Raw genomic sequence first — 19,003 nt, forward strand, 5'->3', positions numbered from 1 at the left:
TTTTAAGATCATGAACTGACACTGGAAGAAAACAAAGCGCTTGCAATGGTCACCAAGCATTAATAAATCATGAAAGTATACAGTAATCCCTCAAAATCACATTGAAATTTCTTTCTGGGGAATGTTTTTGGAAAATGTTATTATTATATATTTTTTTTAAGTTCACTAAGCCACTCCCCCGTCTTCCGCTTGCTACTAGGACTCCGCACTGAAAAAAAAGTACCGTATTTTCACGACTATAAGGCGCAGTTAAGTCTTAAATTTTCTCCAAAATAGACAGTGCGCCTTATAATCCAGTGCGCCTTATATATGGAAAAAACAGAAAACCAAAAATGTCGGATATTAAAAAAACACTGTCAGATAGTAAAAAACCACAAACGCCTGAACTGAAACAATACTGTTAAATATGCAGATGCCATCTTCCATCATATAGCTCCTGCCCCACTGCAAGATGTTATACAAAAAAATCCAAAACATCAACAATGGCTGGCTCTAGAGGTGACTGTGTAGTGCAGGGATGGGCAAACTTTTTGACTTGCGGGCCACTATGGGTTATAAAATTTGAACAAGGGGCCACAGCAGTACATTGACTGCTGGGCCAAATATAATAAAGCGTTGCTTGTAGTATCCAAACCTCATAGTACAGCAAGCACATGCAAATAAATGTTCAACACGTTTCACTAACATTGAGGACTGCATTTTCCAAATGTACAAGAGAAATAGTAGGCCAAATAGATAAGAATAGAAAACTGTGATCTATCAACCCTGGAGATTGCATCTGTTTTTAATACAATTCAATTGAAGGCACCAAGTAAAACAAATATCAAAATTTATTGAAATCTTGATGAATATAACTTTCAACATTCAAAACATTACTACCCAACAACATAGGCGACTAACCTCAATCCTTTCTGTCCCGCTGCAGTGCGTAATTAAAAGATGCGCCCTTTCAAACTTTCAATTTTTTTATGATAGTAGAAAAACTCGAACTTTCAGTGGGAACAGTGTTGTTGGTCTCCCTTTTCTGCCAGTGCATCAAAGTTTGGTGTTAGTTTTGTTGTGGAAAGTCTCAGGATAGATCGGAGGTGTTGGTCAGTTAACTTTGATCTGTGACGGGCTTTGTTGATGTTCATGATGCTGAACGTCTGCTCACAAACGTAGGTCGAGCCAAACAACACCAGCATCTTCTGTGCCATCCTCCGCAGGTTTGGAAACATGGCTTCATTAAGTGAAGCGTAAAAGTCATCCAGTTTAGAAGAGTTAAACTTTTTTGTTTAACTCGCTCACTATATCTTCATCAATGAGTTCCACACGGCGAGTTATTGTCCTGCGTGATAAGCTGATTTTTTCGAACTTGCCTTTGCTCTCCGGACACAAAACACCAGCTGTCTCTATCATGCATTCTTTCAAAAACTCGCCTTCGGAGAAAGGCTTGCTAGCCTTTGCCAGTTTGAAGGCCAGCAAAAAGCTTGTCTTTGTGCTTGCCTCTTGAATTGCAGTTTGCCGGTGAAAAAAATTCTGCTGACTCTGCAAATTAGCCACCAATCTCTGAGCAGTAGCCGCTCGTTGTTGTGTTGACTGCTTGCTAGCGTAGTTTGCATGCTTCGTGGCAAAGTGACGGCTGATATTGTACTCTTTGAAAACAGCAATAGTTTCTTGGCATATCAGACATACAGCGGTTGATCGGACTTCAGTGAAGAAATATTTAGTTGTCCACTCTTTATTAAATACACGACACTCACTGTCCACTTTCCTTTTCTTTGGTCCGCTCATTTTTACAGAAGGGCTCAAATGACAATGAGAAAATTCAAGAGGGATAAATAAAGAGAAAGGCGCGACTCAACAAAGGCCTAAATGTCAGCGCGCCATTTATAGGTGAAACACGGTATTGCATGGACAAGATGTAATGAATGATTTATGAAGCATTATTATTTTATTTATTGGACAAGCTCGGCGGGCCGGATTAAATTGTCTAACGGGCCGTATACGGCCCGCGGGCCGTAGTTTGCCCATGTCTGGTGTAGTGAGTGCTTCATACCTGGATGGAGTCAATAGCAATTACCGTATTTTCACGACTATAAGGCGTACTTAAAAGTCTTAAATTTTCTCCAAAATAGACAGTGCGCCTTATAATACAGTGTGCCTTATAATACAGTGCGCCTTATAATACAGTGCACCTTATATATGGAAAAATGTCATTCATTGAGGGTGCGCCTTATAGTCGTGAAAATACGGTAGTTATAATAAGGGTGATCCTACCGCTTTTTTTTGCTTATTGCTGGTATGGTCTACATCAGGGGTGGCCAACCCGCGGCTCGCGAGCCGCATGCGGCTCTTTGCCCGGTTTCATGCGGCTCTTACGTCCATATCAAAGTTTGTATTTGTGTTTTATTTTTATTTGCGTGTGCGCTTCGCTTGAGTTCAATACGGTATTTTCGTCCAATGCGCATGTGCTTGGGATGAAAATACCTCAAAGTTTCCCAGCAGGAGCAAGGTCATTTGAGTAAACGTTTTTAACAGAGTGGGAGAGCTCCCGTGAACCAGAAGCGACAATGAACGGCGTCGCGCACACAAAAAGTATCCCAAAGATCGAACGTCGGCTGAAAAAGCCACACCCCCTGTGAGGCAGACCAAGGCGAGAGTGCTCAGCCGGGAGCAGCCAATAGGAGAGCGAGGTGTACGCCCACGTGGTGGGCGCGCTAGTTAAAAGCCATTCATAATAAATGACAGCTCACAAGGAGCGAATGTTGCGCAATAGGCTCTGATTTTATGACAGAAGTCCCACTAAGTAACATGCATAGTAAAAGAAAAACGCTATTGTAAATTATTATATTTTTGTTTGTGGACTTGGTTGAACTGAGAGTTTGTCTGTGTGAGTGCACACAATGTTCATTGTTGATAATGACTGGCCTGTGCTGTTAGTACTGTAGGAGTCAATGTATGTCATTACTATGCTGGTGTGCGACATTTACAATAAATCTGGCTGAGCAAAGGTATGGGTGTGATGTGGCTCTTTGCGGTAACACAGTAAAAAATGTGGCTCTTTGCGGTAACACAGTAAAAAATGTGGCTCTTTGCGGTAACACAGTAAAAAATGTGGCTCTTTGCGGTAACACAGTAAAAAATGTGGCTCTTGGTCTGACTGGTTGGCCACCCCTGGTCTACATTAACTCCGATATTCGAGGGATTACTGTAATAACTCATCTAATCTCAGTGACATTGGGATACAGCGATCTAAAGCATATTTTTGTTTCTAGATACAATTAAAGACATCTCACCCTGAAAACATCGGTGTGGTCCAACCGAGACACCAGCACCAAACTCTTGGGGGCAAAGACCTGAGCTGGTTGGATGATAGCCGGCTCCTCGTCCACTTCATCCAGGTCACCGACCCGTGCCTTCTACGACCAAACACAAAGGAAAATACGGTAATACATTCTGTTGGAGTTATCCTGTAATAATATTATATATATGTGAGCATTTAATCATTTTTGTATGAGAACTTCTTCAATTTGTCTGGGGCGAGCTTGGGATCGTAACATGTCACCGAGTTCTCGTTACGAGGACTGTTTACTGGAAGATAAGTCTGACCTTTAACCCAGAATGCAGACCTGGAAGGATGCTTCAGAAATTGCTAATGCAGGGTGATCACTATCCAACAACCTTCGTGATTACTCGCATATTGTCGTAAATCGTGACGCTATTTTCGCTTCTTTATGGAATTGTTTTGTTGAATGGAGGCTTGTTAGTTTAATTTCCAATGGAGTTGTTTTTGAGTTCCGACTTTAATTGCTATTATTGAATACCTGGTATGCAATGATTGTTACAGCTGTTGTTTTTGCTTACGCAATTGGATTAATCAATAACCTTGTAATTGTTTTGATTTGTGGCCTTCATAACATCATAACGACTAATTATTTGTTACTGTAGATAGTGAATTTACAACCAATAAATATGTTTCTCCATTGTAATTGTTTTGGTTATTTTCAGAAGGTGGGAACCAATTAATTTGTATTTAGTTCATTTCTATGGAAAATGTTGATTTGAGATATGGGTAAATGGACATACGAGCTCAGTCCCGGAACACATGAAGTTCGCATCTCAAGGTATGACTGTATATCTATTCAAAGTGTTCACTTTCCACATGCATGGGAGCAAACATTACTACCTGTGGGTTTTCCTGGCGCTCCCAGAACGTGAAGCAAGCGCAGTAGTGTCGCTCGGAGTTGATGTCGGTCAAAACTGCTACGAAGAAGGAGGCGGGCTGCTGTTCGGGTACCAGTTGCCAACCGCTGGGTTGGCAAAACTGTGTGAATGAAGAAAAAAAAGAGTTTAATACAAGAAGAGAAATACATAAAAGTAGATTTGAACAGTTCAAAGTGACAGAAAAGAATCCATGTGTCAGACTATAAGTGCCGTGCTTCCTCTTTTTGAACATAAAGACGCTCTCCTACTTACAAACATTCAACTAACGAACAAACGGTACATACGAACATGTCTACAAATTGCGGTTATGTCGAAAAATTCTCATAAATTCGATTTTGTATTGTTTCTATCATGAAATATCAGGTGCATCCATTATTCAATATGGTTGGTGAAAAGTGAAAGGCTGAAACGTGAGGGAGGTGCAAGGAAGAGGCAAGCCATTTCATTGGAAACCAAAGTGGCCATAATAAAGAAGCTTAATGCGCATGAGAAAGTGGTGAGAGTTGCACGGGAATACAACTTGAATCGTTTGACTGTCAGTACCATTTATAAACAGAAAGATGGAGCAGCTGGACTCAAATGTTGAACGTTGCACAAAGGTTGCAAATCAATTGAATGATGCCATACAGTGTTATCGCATCATTTTTGATGGAAAAAAAAGAAGAAAACTGTGCAATCGTCATTAGATAGCTTCTTTCGGCCAGTTTCTCTTAAATCTCTCTCTCCATCTCTCTAATGTATGTATACAGTGCTGTATGTATTCTCTCCATTTTAAGTTTTTTTTTCAGTACAAACCAATGCTGGTTACTTATACAAGCCTTAAACATACAAATGCACTTATATAAACCTTCAATATATTTATATAGGCCTTAAACATAAATTATAATACAAAATATAGCACTGAATCAACTTCAATTTGAACAATTTTAACTTATGAACACTTTGAACTTATGAACAAGCGCTCGGAACCTAACTTGTTCGTAATTAGGGGAGCGTCTGTATTACTCACGTACGAGTGCCAAATATTCACTTACCAGCTCTACGCCTTGTGGGAACGGGCTGTCCTCCCAATCTTTCTCAGGAAACCGCTGGAGAATGCGACCTTGACCCTCACCTTCGCCTTCCACTACAAAAAAAAAAAAAAGCAGGAAGTGATCCAGAGATCATTTGCTGTCTGTTTGTTAGGATCCCTTATTATACTTGTATAATAACAAGAAAAGCATTCAATTCAATTTGTTTTGGGAGTACTCGCTCAGAGAAAACACTGGACTAAAAGACGGCAATGTGGCGATATCAATTTACCAAATTTTGGCTAAAATTACGCCTCCTGGGTTAATGAGGCCGTGCTGGCGTTTGGATCACCAAAGCGCCGCTAGAATGGCACAAAACAAAGCCAACTTATGTAACCGCCACAAGCTGGTCTTTCAGCTTAGTTCTATCGGAAGCTCGGAAGTATAGTAAAGGCATTCATTCATTAATTAATTCATTCATTCATGTGCAGGATGGACTTGATACTCCATATACGACGCGCAGAAAAATACATGTTCAAATACATGAAGCTTTTTCAATCAAAAGGCACTCAGAAACAAACAAAAGCTCAAAAGACAATACACAAAGTGGACTAGCTACCAAAAGACACGTTAAAAAAAAAAAAAAATTAAAAAAAAAAAAAAAACTCTCCCAAGTGTACTACAGTCATACCTCTACTTCTGAATGCATCTCGGTATGAAAGTTTCAGGTTACAAATTTTTCTATATGCAAATGAGTGACTCGAGTTTTGAAATCCCCCAAAAAGTAAATGCATTTCCTTATCCATTATTTTATTTTGAATTCCCCTTACTAAGCAATACAAATGCAACATGGCACATATTTTCACAAGCACACGGTGCACACAAAATTCTCAAATGTATACTACGAAGTGGACGGCTTTCAGCCCTTGTAGAACCAGTTGTTGTCATCAACTGGTGGACAAACACGGTTATTACATCTATAACGGCCGCGGAAGGAGATATTTCAATGGTGCAGGGCATTTTTATATGCTTTTTTAAACATTTTAAGACATTAATAAATGATTTCCTTATAATTCCCTCGCATTTATGACAGTTTGACCCATTTTAAAGGCTCTAGTTCAGGGTTGGGCAAACTTTTGGGCACGGGAGCCACATTGACTTTAGGTTCAGCACAAGATACGATACATATAAAAAAGTGCATCCGTTAACAGTACATATGAAACAAACAGGAAAAAAGGACTCAAGTATTAACATACTCATCACTCATCATTAAAGTAAAAAGTATAAAGTACAAAGTCAAGTAAAAAGGAATTTATTAAGAAATATTAAAATGTAATTTTAAAAAAGATAAAGGGGCTGTAATACACGAAAAAAAAGAGTGGACAAAGCTACTGCCACTGGCTTTCGCGTGATGGCGCCATCTTGGAATTTTTTTTTAAAAAATGAATACATTTTAATAAAAAATAAAAAAAACATTATTTGGATAATGTCGGCGGGCCAGATTAAAAGGTTTGGCGGGCTGGGTGCGGCCCGCGGGCCGTAGTTAACCCATGTCTGCTCTAGTTGGTTGTTATGTGAGGACCATAGAACGAAGAGAGACTTTAAATATAAAGTACACCTCTCCTTACAAAATTTTCAAGTTAGGAAAAAAGTCAATTAATTTCGTAAGTAGAGGTACGACTGTATTAATAAATGAACAATCAAGGGACTGTTCCAGTCACTAAGAAATCATCTGATCGACGTCACAAAATCAAACACAGAACAGATACTACTTAGATACTACTTAAATATTGATCAAAACCATTTATTCCGCCGTCCTTCTCGTTCAGGTACCATCATTTGCCCCGTTAAAACGCCACAAACATGTTATAGGAAGGAAAGAGCAGGCGTGTCAGGCGATTTTGACCCCACGTGCGCTCAGTTTCCCTTTTCCCTCGTCATATAAAATGGAAACAATAGCAGCGAGCGACTAAATATGACAGGTCTGGTCATTCAGCTAAATCATTGTCTCAGAAGGTAAACAACTCAGAACTGAGAAAGAGAGACTTGACGGATGCGCTCGTAATGAAACATAAACTTTAAAATGAACTTAAATGAATTTATATTCTTATACACAAACTTTAAAAAAGTTTTAGTCTTACGTTACTCTCAATAGAAACCTTTTTGTGCAATAACCAAGGCAAAGAGATGAATGTAACCTGTTTTCAGACTGGTAGTTCATTCATGGTTTAGTAACGTCTATTGTATACAGTCGTTGCCCTTTCAATTGCTACTGTGGGGGCCCCTTTAACTGTGCGCCAGCATCCTCTTGGAACACTAATCTAGTCCACCACAACAAGGCACAAAATAAACTACAGTCTGATGAAAACAAACACGAGTGTGTGAGCTACCATAGCCTGATTAATAATGGCATGTGATTCTCCGAGTGTGTTCTTCTCTTCCAACAGAGGTTTCAAAATGCTCTCTAATGGGTAGTAGCAAATCATTTAGACACGCACTTAGTCAAATTGAACGATTAAGAACCTAGTAGCAAGTACGTAGCTGTGGACTGAAACCAATCGCAGGGGTGCTCGGACGTTTGGTTGATGGTCTTTTGGTCGTCGGTCTTTTGGTCGTCGGTCTTTTGGTCGCCGGGCTTTTGGTCGCCGGGCTTTTGGTCGCCGGGCTTTTGGTCGCCGGGCTTTTGGTCGCCGGGCTTTTGGTCGCCGGGCTTTTGGTCGCCGGGCTTTTGGTTCGCCGGGCTTTTGGTCGCCGGGCTTTTGGTCGCCGGGCTTTTGGTCGCCGGGCTTTTGGTCGCCGGGCTTTTGGTCGCCGGGCTTTTGGTCGCCGGGCTTTTGGTCGCCGGGCTTTTGGTCGCCGGGCTTTTGGTCGCCGGGCTTTTGGTCGCCGGGCTTTTGGTCGCCGGGCTTTTGGTCGCCGTGCTTTTGGTCGCCGGGCTTTTGGTCGCCGGTCTTTTGGTCGCCGGTCTTTTGGTCGCCGGTCTTTTGGTCGCCGGTCTTTTGGTCGCCGGTCTTTTGGACGCCGGTCTTTTGGTCGCCGGTCTTTTGGTCGCCGGTCTTTTGGTCGCCGGTCTTTTGGTCGCCGGTCTTTTGGTCGCCGGTCTTTTGGTCGCCGGTCTTTTGGTCGCCGGTCTTTTGGTCGCCGGTCTTTTGGTCGCCGGTCTTTTGGTCGCCGGTCTTTTGGTCGCCGGTCTTTTGGTCGCCGGTCTTTTGGTCGCCGGTCTTTTGGTCGCCGGTCTTTTGGTCGCCGGTCTTTTGGTCGCCGGTCTTTTGGTCGCCGGTCTTTTGGTCGCCGGTCTTTTGGTCGCCGGTCTTTTGGTCGCCGGTCTTTTGGTCGCCGGTCTTTTGGTCGCCGGTCTTTTGGTCGCCGGTCTTTTGGTCGCCGGTCTTTTGGTCGCCGGTCTTTTGGTCGCCGGTCTTTTGGTCGCCGGTCTTTTGGTCGCCGGTCTTTTGGTCGCCGGTCTTTTGGTCGCCGGTCTTTTGGTCGCCGGTCTTTTGGTCGCCGGTCTTTTGGTCGCCGGTCTTTTGGACGCCGGTCTTTTGGTCGCCGGTCTTTTGGTCGCCGGCCTTTTGGTCGCCGGTCTTTTGGTCGCCGGTCTTTTGGTCGCCGGTCTTTTGGTCGCCGATCTTTTGGTCGCCGGTCAAATGGTGACAGAGAGTTTACTGTTGAAACCAGCTCTCAAAATTATATATCATCTAGATATTTAGATATTAAAATCCCTCTCATGAATATAATTTAGAGAGCTGGTTTCAACACTACTGAGATATTAAACAGTACATATATAACAAACAGTACTTAGATATCAAACGGTACTTAGATATTAAACGACACTTAGATATTAAACAGTACTTAGATATTAAACCCTCTCTTAGATATTAAACTCTCTCTTAGATATTAAACTCTCTCTTAGATATTAAACTCTGTTTTAGATATTAAACTCTGTCTTAGATATTAAACTGTCTCTTAGATATTAAACTCTCTTAGATATTAAACTCTCTCTTAGATATTAAACTCTCTCTTGGATATTCTACTCTCTCTTAGATATTCAACTCTCTCTTAGATATTAAACTCTCTCTCATAAATATAATTTTGAGAGCTGGTTTCAACAGTCACTATTTGACCAGCGACCAAAAGCTACCAAAAGACCGGTGACCAAACGTCCGGTCACCCAGCAGTGAGTTCTATTGAATAGGCGGGGTTGTCTTTTTTAACCAAGACCATACGGCTGTCTAGAACATAGCTGAGCAAACCCCTCCCTGTCTTCCAATCAGAAAAAGCCCATTGGTCCCGTGAGGACTCTAACCATTGCTCCCTTGAGTGCTTCACTTCACCAGAGAAGTACTGACTCAGTCTCTGTCCCAAGAGAAGTTGAAGAAATTCCTTACATTCCAGGGAAGCCATCAAGGCCAGAGTGGGGCATCTATATAATATCCCCGGGGTATAATTACACCCTGTGTTTGGAGTATTTTTGACAACTTTGGAGTGCAAACCATCGGCAGTGAAATGCCTCGGCCTAAATGTGTATTGTCACCCATGAATCGCTTCCTTCGTACTCGGGTCATCATTGCTCATTACCAGTTTAGTACAAACTCCAACAATAGCTATATCCACAACATAAGGTAGCCTCCCCCTAAAAGTGGAAGTGAAAAAAAGTAACTCATTGCGTGCTATTGACAAAGAGTGGATGTGGCTGCTCATTTTTCAGTGACATTGATGGGGCAAGAGGACCAAATTTTTTTGCCTGGGAGACACTGAACCAACGTTGATTCAACCCCTTAGTCAAAATTATTTGGAGGTCTAACGCCAGGACTTGGATAACGATGCAGACACACTCAAAAATAAGTTTAGTCTAACCTAAGGTTGGGCAAACTTTCGGGCTCGGGGGCCACATTGACTTTAAAAATGTGACAGATGGGCGGGGTCAGCACAAGTTACGATACATATAAAAAAGTGCATCTGTTAACAGTACATATGAAACATAAACAGAAAAAAGAGACCAAAGTATGAACAAACTCATCACTCATCAGAGTCAAAAGTATAATGTACAAAGTCAAGTAATAGGGTATGTATTAAGAAAAAAGATAACAAAATAACAAATAAGAGTGGACAGAGCTACTGCTACTGGCTTCCGCGTGACGGCGCCATCTTGGGTAAAAAAAATAAAACCCTAACCTTACACTAAACTTAATTCTAATTTTGGTTAAAAATTGAATACCTTTCTTCTCTCGGGTTAGCTCTGTTTACTCGCCTCCACCCTGACTTTCAGATGCAACCTATCGAGCCCTAGTTTGCTTTTGTCTCCACTTCAAAATATTCCCAAAATGATGCACACAAATGTCCTCACAATAGGATAACGCATGACCACTGGACGAGAAGTAGTATATACTACTCTCGTATTAGCGATTGTTCCGGCATTCGCAATGGCTAACGGGAAAAAACACCTGAAAAAAATGCACCGCTCCGCCCAGTGCTCCCATTGACATAACAAAGAGGGAGTTGCGGGGAGAAAGACAGTGCCCATCATGTTCTTATGAGTAGCCTTTCGCGTCCGCTGTCTGCTTGAATATCAAAATTGGTCTCTATCTCAAGATAATTTTTTACCCGAAATTGAACTCTTTTTTTTTTGTCCAGCGAGCAGTGCTCACGTGAGCTGCCATGACGTAAGCCCCTCCTCCCGACTGCCTGTCACTGCCCCAGCCTGCAAAGCATTCCTCCAGTCGAGTGACAGACACACACACACACATGGACGCACGTACGCAGAAGCAGGCAGGATGCATGAAATATTTAGACTCCAGAGGAAACGTGGAATTCCTGGTATTCTTATGATCGAGGAGCACTTAACTCGAGGTTTGACGCCGGCTAGCAGCTCCACGCGTGTAGCGAGAATGAGAAAATATAATCCAGAAGAACGGTGCTCGGACGTTTAGGCACCGGTCTTTTGGTCGCCAGTCTTTTGGTCACCGGACTTTTGGTCGCCGAAATTTTGGTCGCCGGAATTTTGGTCGCCGGACTTTTGGTCGCCGGACTTTTGGTCGCCGGTCTTTTGGTCGCCGGTCTCTTGGTCGCCGGTCTTTTTGTCGCCGGTCAAATGGTGACAGAGAGTTTACTGTTGAACCTACCTCTTAATATTATATTCATGAGGGATTTTAATATCTAAGTACTGTTTGATATCTAAGTACTGTTTAATATCTAAGTACTGTTTAATATCTAAGTACTGTTTAATATCTAAGTACTGTTTAATATCTAAGTACTGTTTAATATCCAAGCACTGTTTAATATCCAAGTACTGTTTAATATCTAAGTACTGTTTAATATCCAAGCACTATTTAATATCTAAGTACTGTTTAATATCTAAGTACTGTTGAAACCAGCTCTCAAAATGATATTCATGAGAGAGTCTAATATCTAAGAGAGATAGTTTAATATCTAAGTAATGTTTAATATCTAAGTAATGTTTAATATCTAAGTAATGTTTAATATCTAAGTAATGTTTAATATCTAAGTAATGTTTAATATCTAAGTAATGTTTAATATCTAAGTAATGTTTAATATCTAAGTAATGTTTAATAGCTAAGTACATTTGACCGGCGACCAAAAGACCGGTGACCAAAAGGCCGGCGACCAAAAGGCCGGCGACCAAAAGACCGGCGACCAAAAGACCGGCGACCAAAAGACCGGCGACCAAAAGACCGTCGACCAAAATGACCGGCGACCAAAATGACCGGCGACCAAAATGACCGGCGACCAAAATGACCGGCGACCAAAATGACCGGCGACCAAAATGACCGGCGACCAAAATGACCGGCGACCAAAATGACCGGCGACCAAAATGACCGGCGACCAAAATGACCGGCGACCAAAATGACCGGCGACCAAAAGACCGGTGACCAAACATCCGGTCACGATGATCTGCACTTAGATAGACGTATATAAGATACAAGGCTTTTAATCATAGTTTTTTTGTTTTGTTCTGAGCAACGGTGTACATCCACATTCAACAAAAGGGAACTTTGGCGGCGTCCTTTTGTGGTGTTTTCTACTTGCTAAGAACCTCAACTGCCTGTCTAGCCCACTAAAATCCACCGTTGATCATTACAGCACTTAAAGGTGGTTGACATTACATCTGATCCATTAAGGGAGCATGTCTGGCTTCCAGATGACTTTTTTTAAAAGGGCCTACTTCAGCGCTTGCTCTTCGGGCTGGTTTCAACAGGAAGGGGCGTTTCGGCAGCGTCGCATTGTCCACGTAATGACATCCTGCACTGGACCAAACTTAACGACTAAAATGCAAGATATAAAAAACTGAAAAGGGCCATCAGGCATGCAAAAGAAACTGCACTGTGAAAAATATTTTTGCATACGGCTTGTCATTTGGCTATGGTGAATAAATCATAGGCGAGTTGGAGTGTACCACGTTGCAAGTTGCATGCTTTCCAGAGGATAGGCGGGTTGAATATTTCATGATTAAATGGGCCATTATACTTGCACGGATCTAGGACATGGCTCAGTGTAAAGGGGGGTGGGGTGGGGGGTCAAATAACGGTCCAAACAAGGTCCCCAACAACACAAGGGAGCAAGGGGGTTAGGGGGTGGTCTACTTTGTGGCTGGGGGCCAAATCCATTTGGGTTAATCCACACGAAACACACAACAATTGCAAAAGAAGCCAGAGGTAAACATCGATTTGCAGTTTGCAGAAATCTTTGGAGCCTTTTTGGGGGAATTCAGCCAGCCCCGAACAAAGCCAACAAAACACCGTCAAATGAGTTAAATATGATATGTAGGCACAATGCAAAATGCATTAAATGGGTGAACAAATACGTTTTTGGGATGCAGCCGAACCGACAGCCAATCCTCGGCTAACAATAGCTTCTCCGTGGCAGCAAGTTTAATGTCAACAGTGGCAGACATCTTGATGCAAAAACACTATATGGCTAACACGTAGGCTAGAGGCGTTTCAAAGCTGTCACACTGGAGGAAAAAAACAGAAGAGAAACTGACAGCTCGCTCGGAACTACTAAGTACACTAATCCGAAGCGAGCAAGCCCCGAGTCCTCGGTGTAAAGTTGACAGAAGAGGCCGGTGGACACGCGTCGCAGGCGGCGAGCCATGATTGGCGCACCGACCCATCCCCGCCTACTATTTCCCGAAGCTAATAATAGGGCCTGATGCTAGTCACGGCTAAAAGCGGCACCCACCTCGCTTGTCGAGGTCGTAACCGACCACCACAAAGTAGTCGGCGAGCCTGGCCATGGCGGCCAATCACGGCGAGAGGCCTCTGGCGTGTATTCCTCTTCCCTCGCCGCCGTTAATAGTCCATTTACGTGCTGCCGGCGATGGTCCCATCACGGGCAACAGTAGCATCCTTCCAGCTGCACCCCGCCGCCATACTGTCAGTCTGCCTTCGCTGACAGCCACGAGTGGTGCGCATGCGCAGTAGCAGCAACTTCCAGGGAGGGGCCGCTGCCGTCGCCAACAATGTTAGTTAGCATCATTTACAAAACATTCGGTGCACATTTTCACACCCAAATTCTTAAACAGACGGTTCGTTTTCGACCTCACGACGTTGCACCTCGCAAAAAGGTTTATTGTAACCTACTGCTGTCTCAGGATGGCAGCAAAGGGCCACTTTTGCCCAAGCGGAGCTGCTCAATTGACTTCAACATAGTTCAGTGACGCTGAATAGTACCAACATGTCAATGTGTTATCTTGTTTAAAGTCTGGTGGGAAGAAATCTTTGCCTAACTAATATTTGTTGTAGTTACAGTTCCAACCCGACTTCCACAATTAATCAATTGACAAATTGACAGCCTTTTAATGTGACAGTCCGTAAATCTGGAGTACCCGGACAAAACCCACACAGGCCTGGGGTGAATATGCAAACTGGTTAGTATTTCGGCCTCACAGTAGGAGGCCTGGGTTCAAATCCAGGTCACTCCACCTGTGTGGAGTTTGCGTGTTCTTGCGTGGGTTTTCTCCGGGTACTCCGGTATCCTCCCACATTCCAAAGACATGCATGGTAGACTGATCGGACACTCTAAATTGCCCTTGGAATGAGTGTGAGCGGGATTGGTTGTTTATCTCCTTGTGATTGGCTGGTCACTAATTCAGGGTGTCCCCCTGGAGTTATGGTCAGGATTTTTTTTTTTTTATCTCCACAAAGGACAAACTAGATTTAGGCTGAGACCAATGTTCCCTCTAATTTTCCATTGGTCTGGGCAGAAAGACAACCTCCCTGAGCGCACTGAGTACCAGTGTGAGCTACATCATCAATACCTGTCAACCTCTGCCGATAACTGCCCTTGTAAATGATTATGATTCCCCGTACAACCCCCCCCCCCCCCCCCCCCGCCCAAAAAAAAAAAAAAAAAAACCTTACAAACACCGTAGGCACATGTTTACTCGCGGTAACTCCTTTCTTACTAGGTGGCTCCTCCATGCTTGCTTCCACGATATTTACTCTATGTATATCTACGCATGTGCATGTCATCCTTTATCGATATTGCCGTACGCACCGCTAAAAAAATACATACGATTGAGGATAATTTTTGCTGGTATACCGTGACAATAGTAACGATCGATGTCAGTAGCGTCGTTGGCTACCGGCTAACGAGGCTATCTGGATTTTAGCCAAAACGGTCTTGTTAGAGATCGGTTTTCATAAATATTGGCGATTTGTTTTCCCCTGTACAAAAGTCGGTGTACGGCGTACATGATTTGAAATGGTAAACAAAAACTTATGAAATACGGATAAAACGTACAAGTTGACAGGTATGATCACACCTGCCATAAGCAGGTGCATGTCAATGTTCCCTCTAAATTTTTCATGTAAAACATGCTGTAAAACACACAAAACATAAGACTGGACAGAGCTACTGCCACTGGCTGCCGCGTAAACGGCGCCATCATGGGGAAAGGAGTAAAAAAATAAAAGTTTGGATTTTATTTACTGCACGCCATATGATTGCTGCTGCGCAGAGAAGACGAGAGTAGTGCGCAATTGCGCATGCGCGCAGTTTAGAGGGAACATTGGCTGAGACTAAACAACGATAGAATATCTTGGGTGACTATCCAGAGAAACACAATTGAGTGTCATGCATTTCTCGATATAACTAGAAATAATCCTCAGCAGGTGTCTGTGAAGTCTAGCAACTGTGCTCTCCAGGATGCAACAAACACGTGATTTCCTGCGCACGAACAAAGATGGGGGGTCGGGGGGCGTTTTGGTGGCATCTGACCATCACATTTCAGGCCAGAGGACGTATGGCGTGTCACTAAAGCGTGTTTACAGTAAACTGCTGCAACTCTTGAAATGTGACAATTTCTGTCTATACCCAAAACATGCTGGGAAATGAAAGTTTTTTGTTGTTGTTGTGTGTAATGTTAAGTACAGTACAGTATACAGTAATGCCTTGACATACGAGGGGCCCAACATACGATCAATTTGAGATACGAGTAGAATCCCACGCAAATTCGAGATACAAGCATACGAGACAGCCACACATCTACGAGCACTGGGCGGAGCATTGCATTTTTATTAATGAAACATCATAACCACTACTTATTTGTGACTGTGTTAGTAGATGGTGAATTGGAACCAATAACAATGTTTTTCCATTGTATTTATTCAGAGGGTGCGAAAAAAAAATGTATTTGGTTAATTTCTATGAGAAACTTTGATTTGAGTAAATTGACATACGAGCTTGGTGCCGGAACACATTAAGTCTGTATTTCAAGGTATTACTGTCCAGGATTATTGCTAATGTTATAAAATAACATACCTGTCAACTTTAATGTTTTATACGTCTTTTATACGTTTTTTACCATTTCAAATCATGTACGCAGTACACCGACTTTTTTACGGGGGATTAAAAAAAATGCCAATATTTATGAAAACCGATCTCAGCAAGACCGTTTTGGCTAAAATCCAGATAGCCCCGTAGGCTGGTAGCCAACGGCGCTACTGTCATCGATCATTACTATTGTCATGGTATAACAGCAAAAATTATCCTCAATCGTATGTATTTTTTTTAGCGGTGCGTACGGCAATATCGATAAAGGATGACATGCACATGCATAGATATACATAGAGTAAATATCGTGGAAGCAAGCATGGAGGAGCCACATAGTAAGAAACGAGTTACCGCGAGTAAACATGCGTCGTACGGTGTTTGTAAGGTTTTTTGGGGGGTTTATACGGGGAATCATAATCATTTATAGGGGCAGTTATCGGCAGAGGTTGACAGGTATGAAATAATGTTATGCAAGATTAGTACATTATTTTCAAGAGAGAACAATTGTGACTTACATCGGTTTCAAATCGCAGTATGCAAGTTTCAATTATTTTTCAATTTGGGAAATGTGGCCTCGCAGGTTGGTTGAATACTAGTGTCATCTGTTTAAGTCACAAAGATTTCGCTAGAGGGCAGCAATGGTTAGTTTTACAAAATAAAGGTCTTGTGATGCTGTGGATATTTCCTCTCCTTGCCTTTTCCCTAGAGTTTATCCTCCCAAGATGGGGGTGCTGGAGCTAACTACCGGCACCAGGAAGTAGCCAGCCAATCGCAGGAGTCAAGGATTAAAAAAAAAAAAAAAAGATTAACTTGATCAAAAAATATCACCTGAATTGACTTTCATTTTTAATGTTAACATTGTATTTATTATAAGGTATTGTATTATAATGAGAACACACATTGTAATATAATGAAATAATCATTACTTTCTAAAAATAACTTTAAAACACTATATATTCCATTACGTCCCTTCTTATTACCCACTTTGGAAACCATTTTTTTCTCCAAACATTGACGCCAGATGATTGATTTTTATGACAATGAGCGTGCATTTGATGTCTTAAACGCAAGCCGTAGTGTGAGTAAAGTGTCAGTGTGTTACCAATATGTTAAGGAAGGAAAACACACGTATGCATTTGTTTACAATCTCATACATGTGTTTTCCTAAAAAAAAATGGGTAAAGGTCAATGTTCCCTCTAATTTTCCGTTGGTCTGGGCTGAAAAACAACCTCCCTGAGCCCACTGAGTACCAGTGTGAGTGACATCATCATTGCTCGCTATGGGCACAACAGTATCACACCTGCCATAAGCAGGTGCATGTCAATGTTCCCACTTATTTTTCATGTAAAACATGCTGTGTAAAACATGAAAATCGTACGAGTGGACAGAGCTACTGCCACTGGCTACCGCATAAACGGCGCCATCAATGGGGAAAGTAGTAAAAAAATGTTTGGATTTTATTTACTGCACACCATATGATTGCTGCTGCGCAGAGAAGACGAGAGTAGTGCACAGCTTAGAGGGAACATTGGTGCAGGTGTGGAACATTATGTGCAAGGCCACTTAAGACGGTCTGTTGTTTGTATCCCGGACTCCCTTGGAACCAGGCTTCAGGACTGAGCGTCTATTTATCTCACTTGGAAAATCCCGCCATTACATTGAAAACAGAAATGAGGATTGGATTGTGCAAATATTGCCTAATCACGAAGCCACAGCGAGGGCAGATGATAACACAGACATGGGCAAACTATGCCCCGCGGGCAACATACGGGCCCGTTAGGCTTTTTAATCTGGCCTGCCGATGTTGTCCAAATATATATATATATATATATATATATATATATATATATATATATATATATATATATATATATATATATATATATATATATATATATATATATATATATATATATATATATATATATATATATATATATATATATATATATATATATATATATATATATATATATATATATATATATATATATATATATATATATATATATATATATATATATATATATATATATATATATATATATATATATATATATATATATATATATATATATTATCTCCCAAGATGGCGGGGTCACGCGGAAACCAGTGGCAGTAGCTCTGTCCACTCTTATTTGTTTTCGTGTTTTTCAGCCCTTCATACCTTTTTTTAAATGACATTTTAATATTTTTTTATACATTCCTTTTGACTTGACTTTGTACTTAATACTTTTTACTTGAATGATGAGTCATGAGTATGTTAATACTTTAGTCCTTTTGTTCTGTTTACGTTTCATATGTACTTTTAACGGATGCACTTTTTTATTTGTATCGTATCTCGTGCTGACCCGCCCCTTTATCTTTTTTTAAATGACATTTTAATATTTCTTAATACATTCCATACTTTGTACTTTATACTTTTAACTTTACTTTGTACTTTATACTTTTTACTCTACTTTGTACTTTATACTTTTTACTTGACTTTGTACTTTATACTTTTCACTTGAATGATGAGTGATGAGTATGTTAATACTTGAGTCCTTTTTTTGTTTATGTTTCATATGTACTGTTAACGGATGCACTTTTTTTTATATGTATCATATCTCGTGCTGACCCGCCCCATCTGTCTTTTTTTTAAAGGACATTTTAATATTTCTTAATACATTCCATACTTTGTACTTTATACTTTTTACTTTACTTTGTAGTTTATATGTTTTACTCTACTTTGTAGTTTATACTTTTTACTCGACTTTGTACTTTATACTTTTTACTTGACTTTGTACTTTATACTTTTTACTTGAATGATGACTGATGAGTATGTTAATACTTTAGTCCTTTTGTTCTGTTTATGTTTCATATGTACTGTTAACGGATGCACTTTTTTATATGTATCGTATCTTGTGCTGACCCGGCCCATCTGTCAAATTTTCAAAGTCAATGTGGCCCCCGGGCCCAAAAGTTTGCCCAACCCTGTGATAACACGGTATTCACC

The 19,003-nt window shown here is 41.3% G+C and overlaps 1 protein-coding gene across 4 annotated transcripts in view; it reads right to left on the minus strand.

The window, feature by feature from the left end:
• sbf1 (SET binding factor 1) overlaps positions 1 to 13,627 on the minus strand; it is a 55,294-nt gene extending 41,667 nt beyond the window's left edge. For all 4 annotated transcript variants that reach the window (XM_077710143.1, XM_077710141.1, XM_077710140.1 and 1 more), the window contains exons 1-4: positions 13,413 to 13,627; positions 5,241 to 5,332; positions 4,169 to 4,306; positions 3,279 to 3,401 (exon numbers count right to left, since the gene is read on the minus strand). In XM_077710143.1, coding sequence (XP_077566269.1) covers positions 3,279 to 3,401; positions 4,169 to 4,306; positions 5,241 to 5,332; positions 13,413 to 13,467 — 408 coding nt within the window. In that variant the 5' untranslated portion in view covers positions 13,468 to 13,627. The remainder of the gene's footprint in view (positions 1 to 3,278; positions 3,402 to 4,168; positions 4,307 to 5,240; positions 5,333 to 13,412) is intronic.
• Between the last annotated feature and the right edge of the window lie 5,376 nt (positions 13,628 to 19,003).

Source organism: Stigmatopora nigra, chromosome 23, assembly GCF_051989575.1.
Source record: "Stigmatopora nigra isolate UIUO_SnigA chromosome 23, RoL_Snig_1.1, whole genome shotgun sequence".
Lineage (NCBI taxonomy): Eukaryota > Metazoa > Chordata > Actinopteri > Syngnathiformes > Syngnathidae > Stigmatopora > Stigmatopora nigra.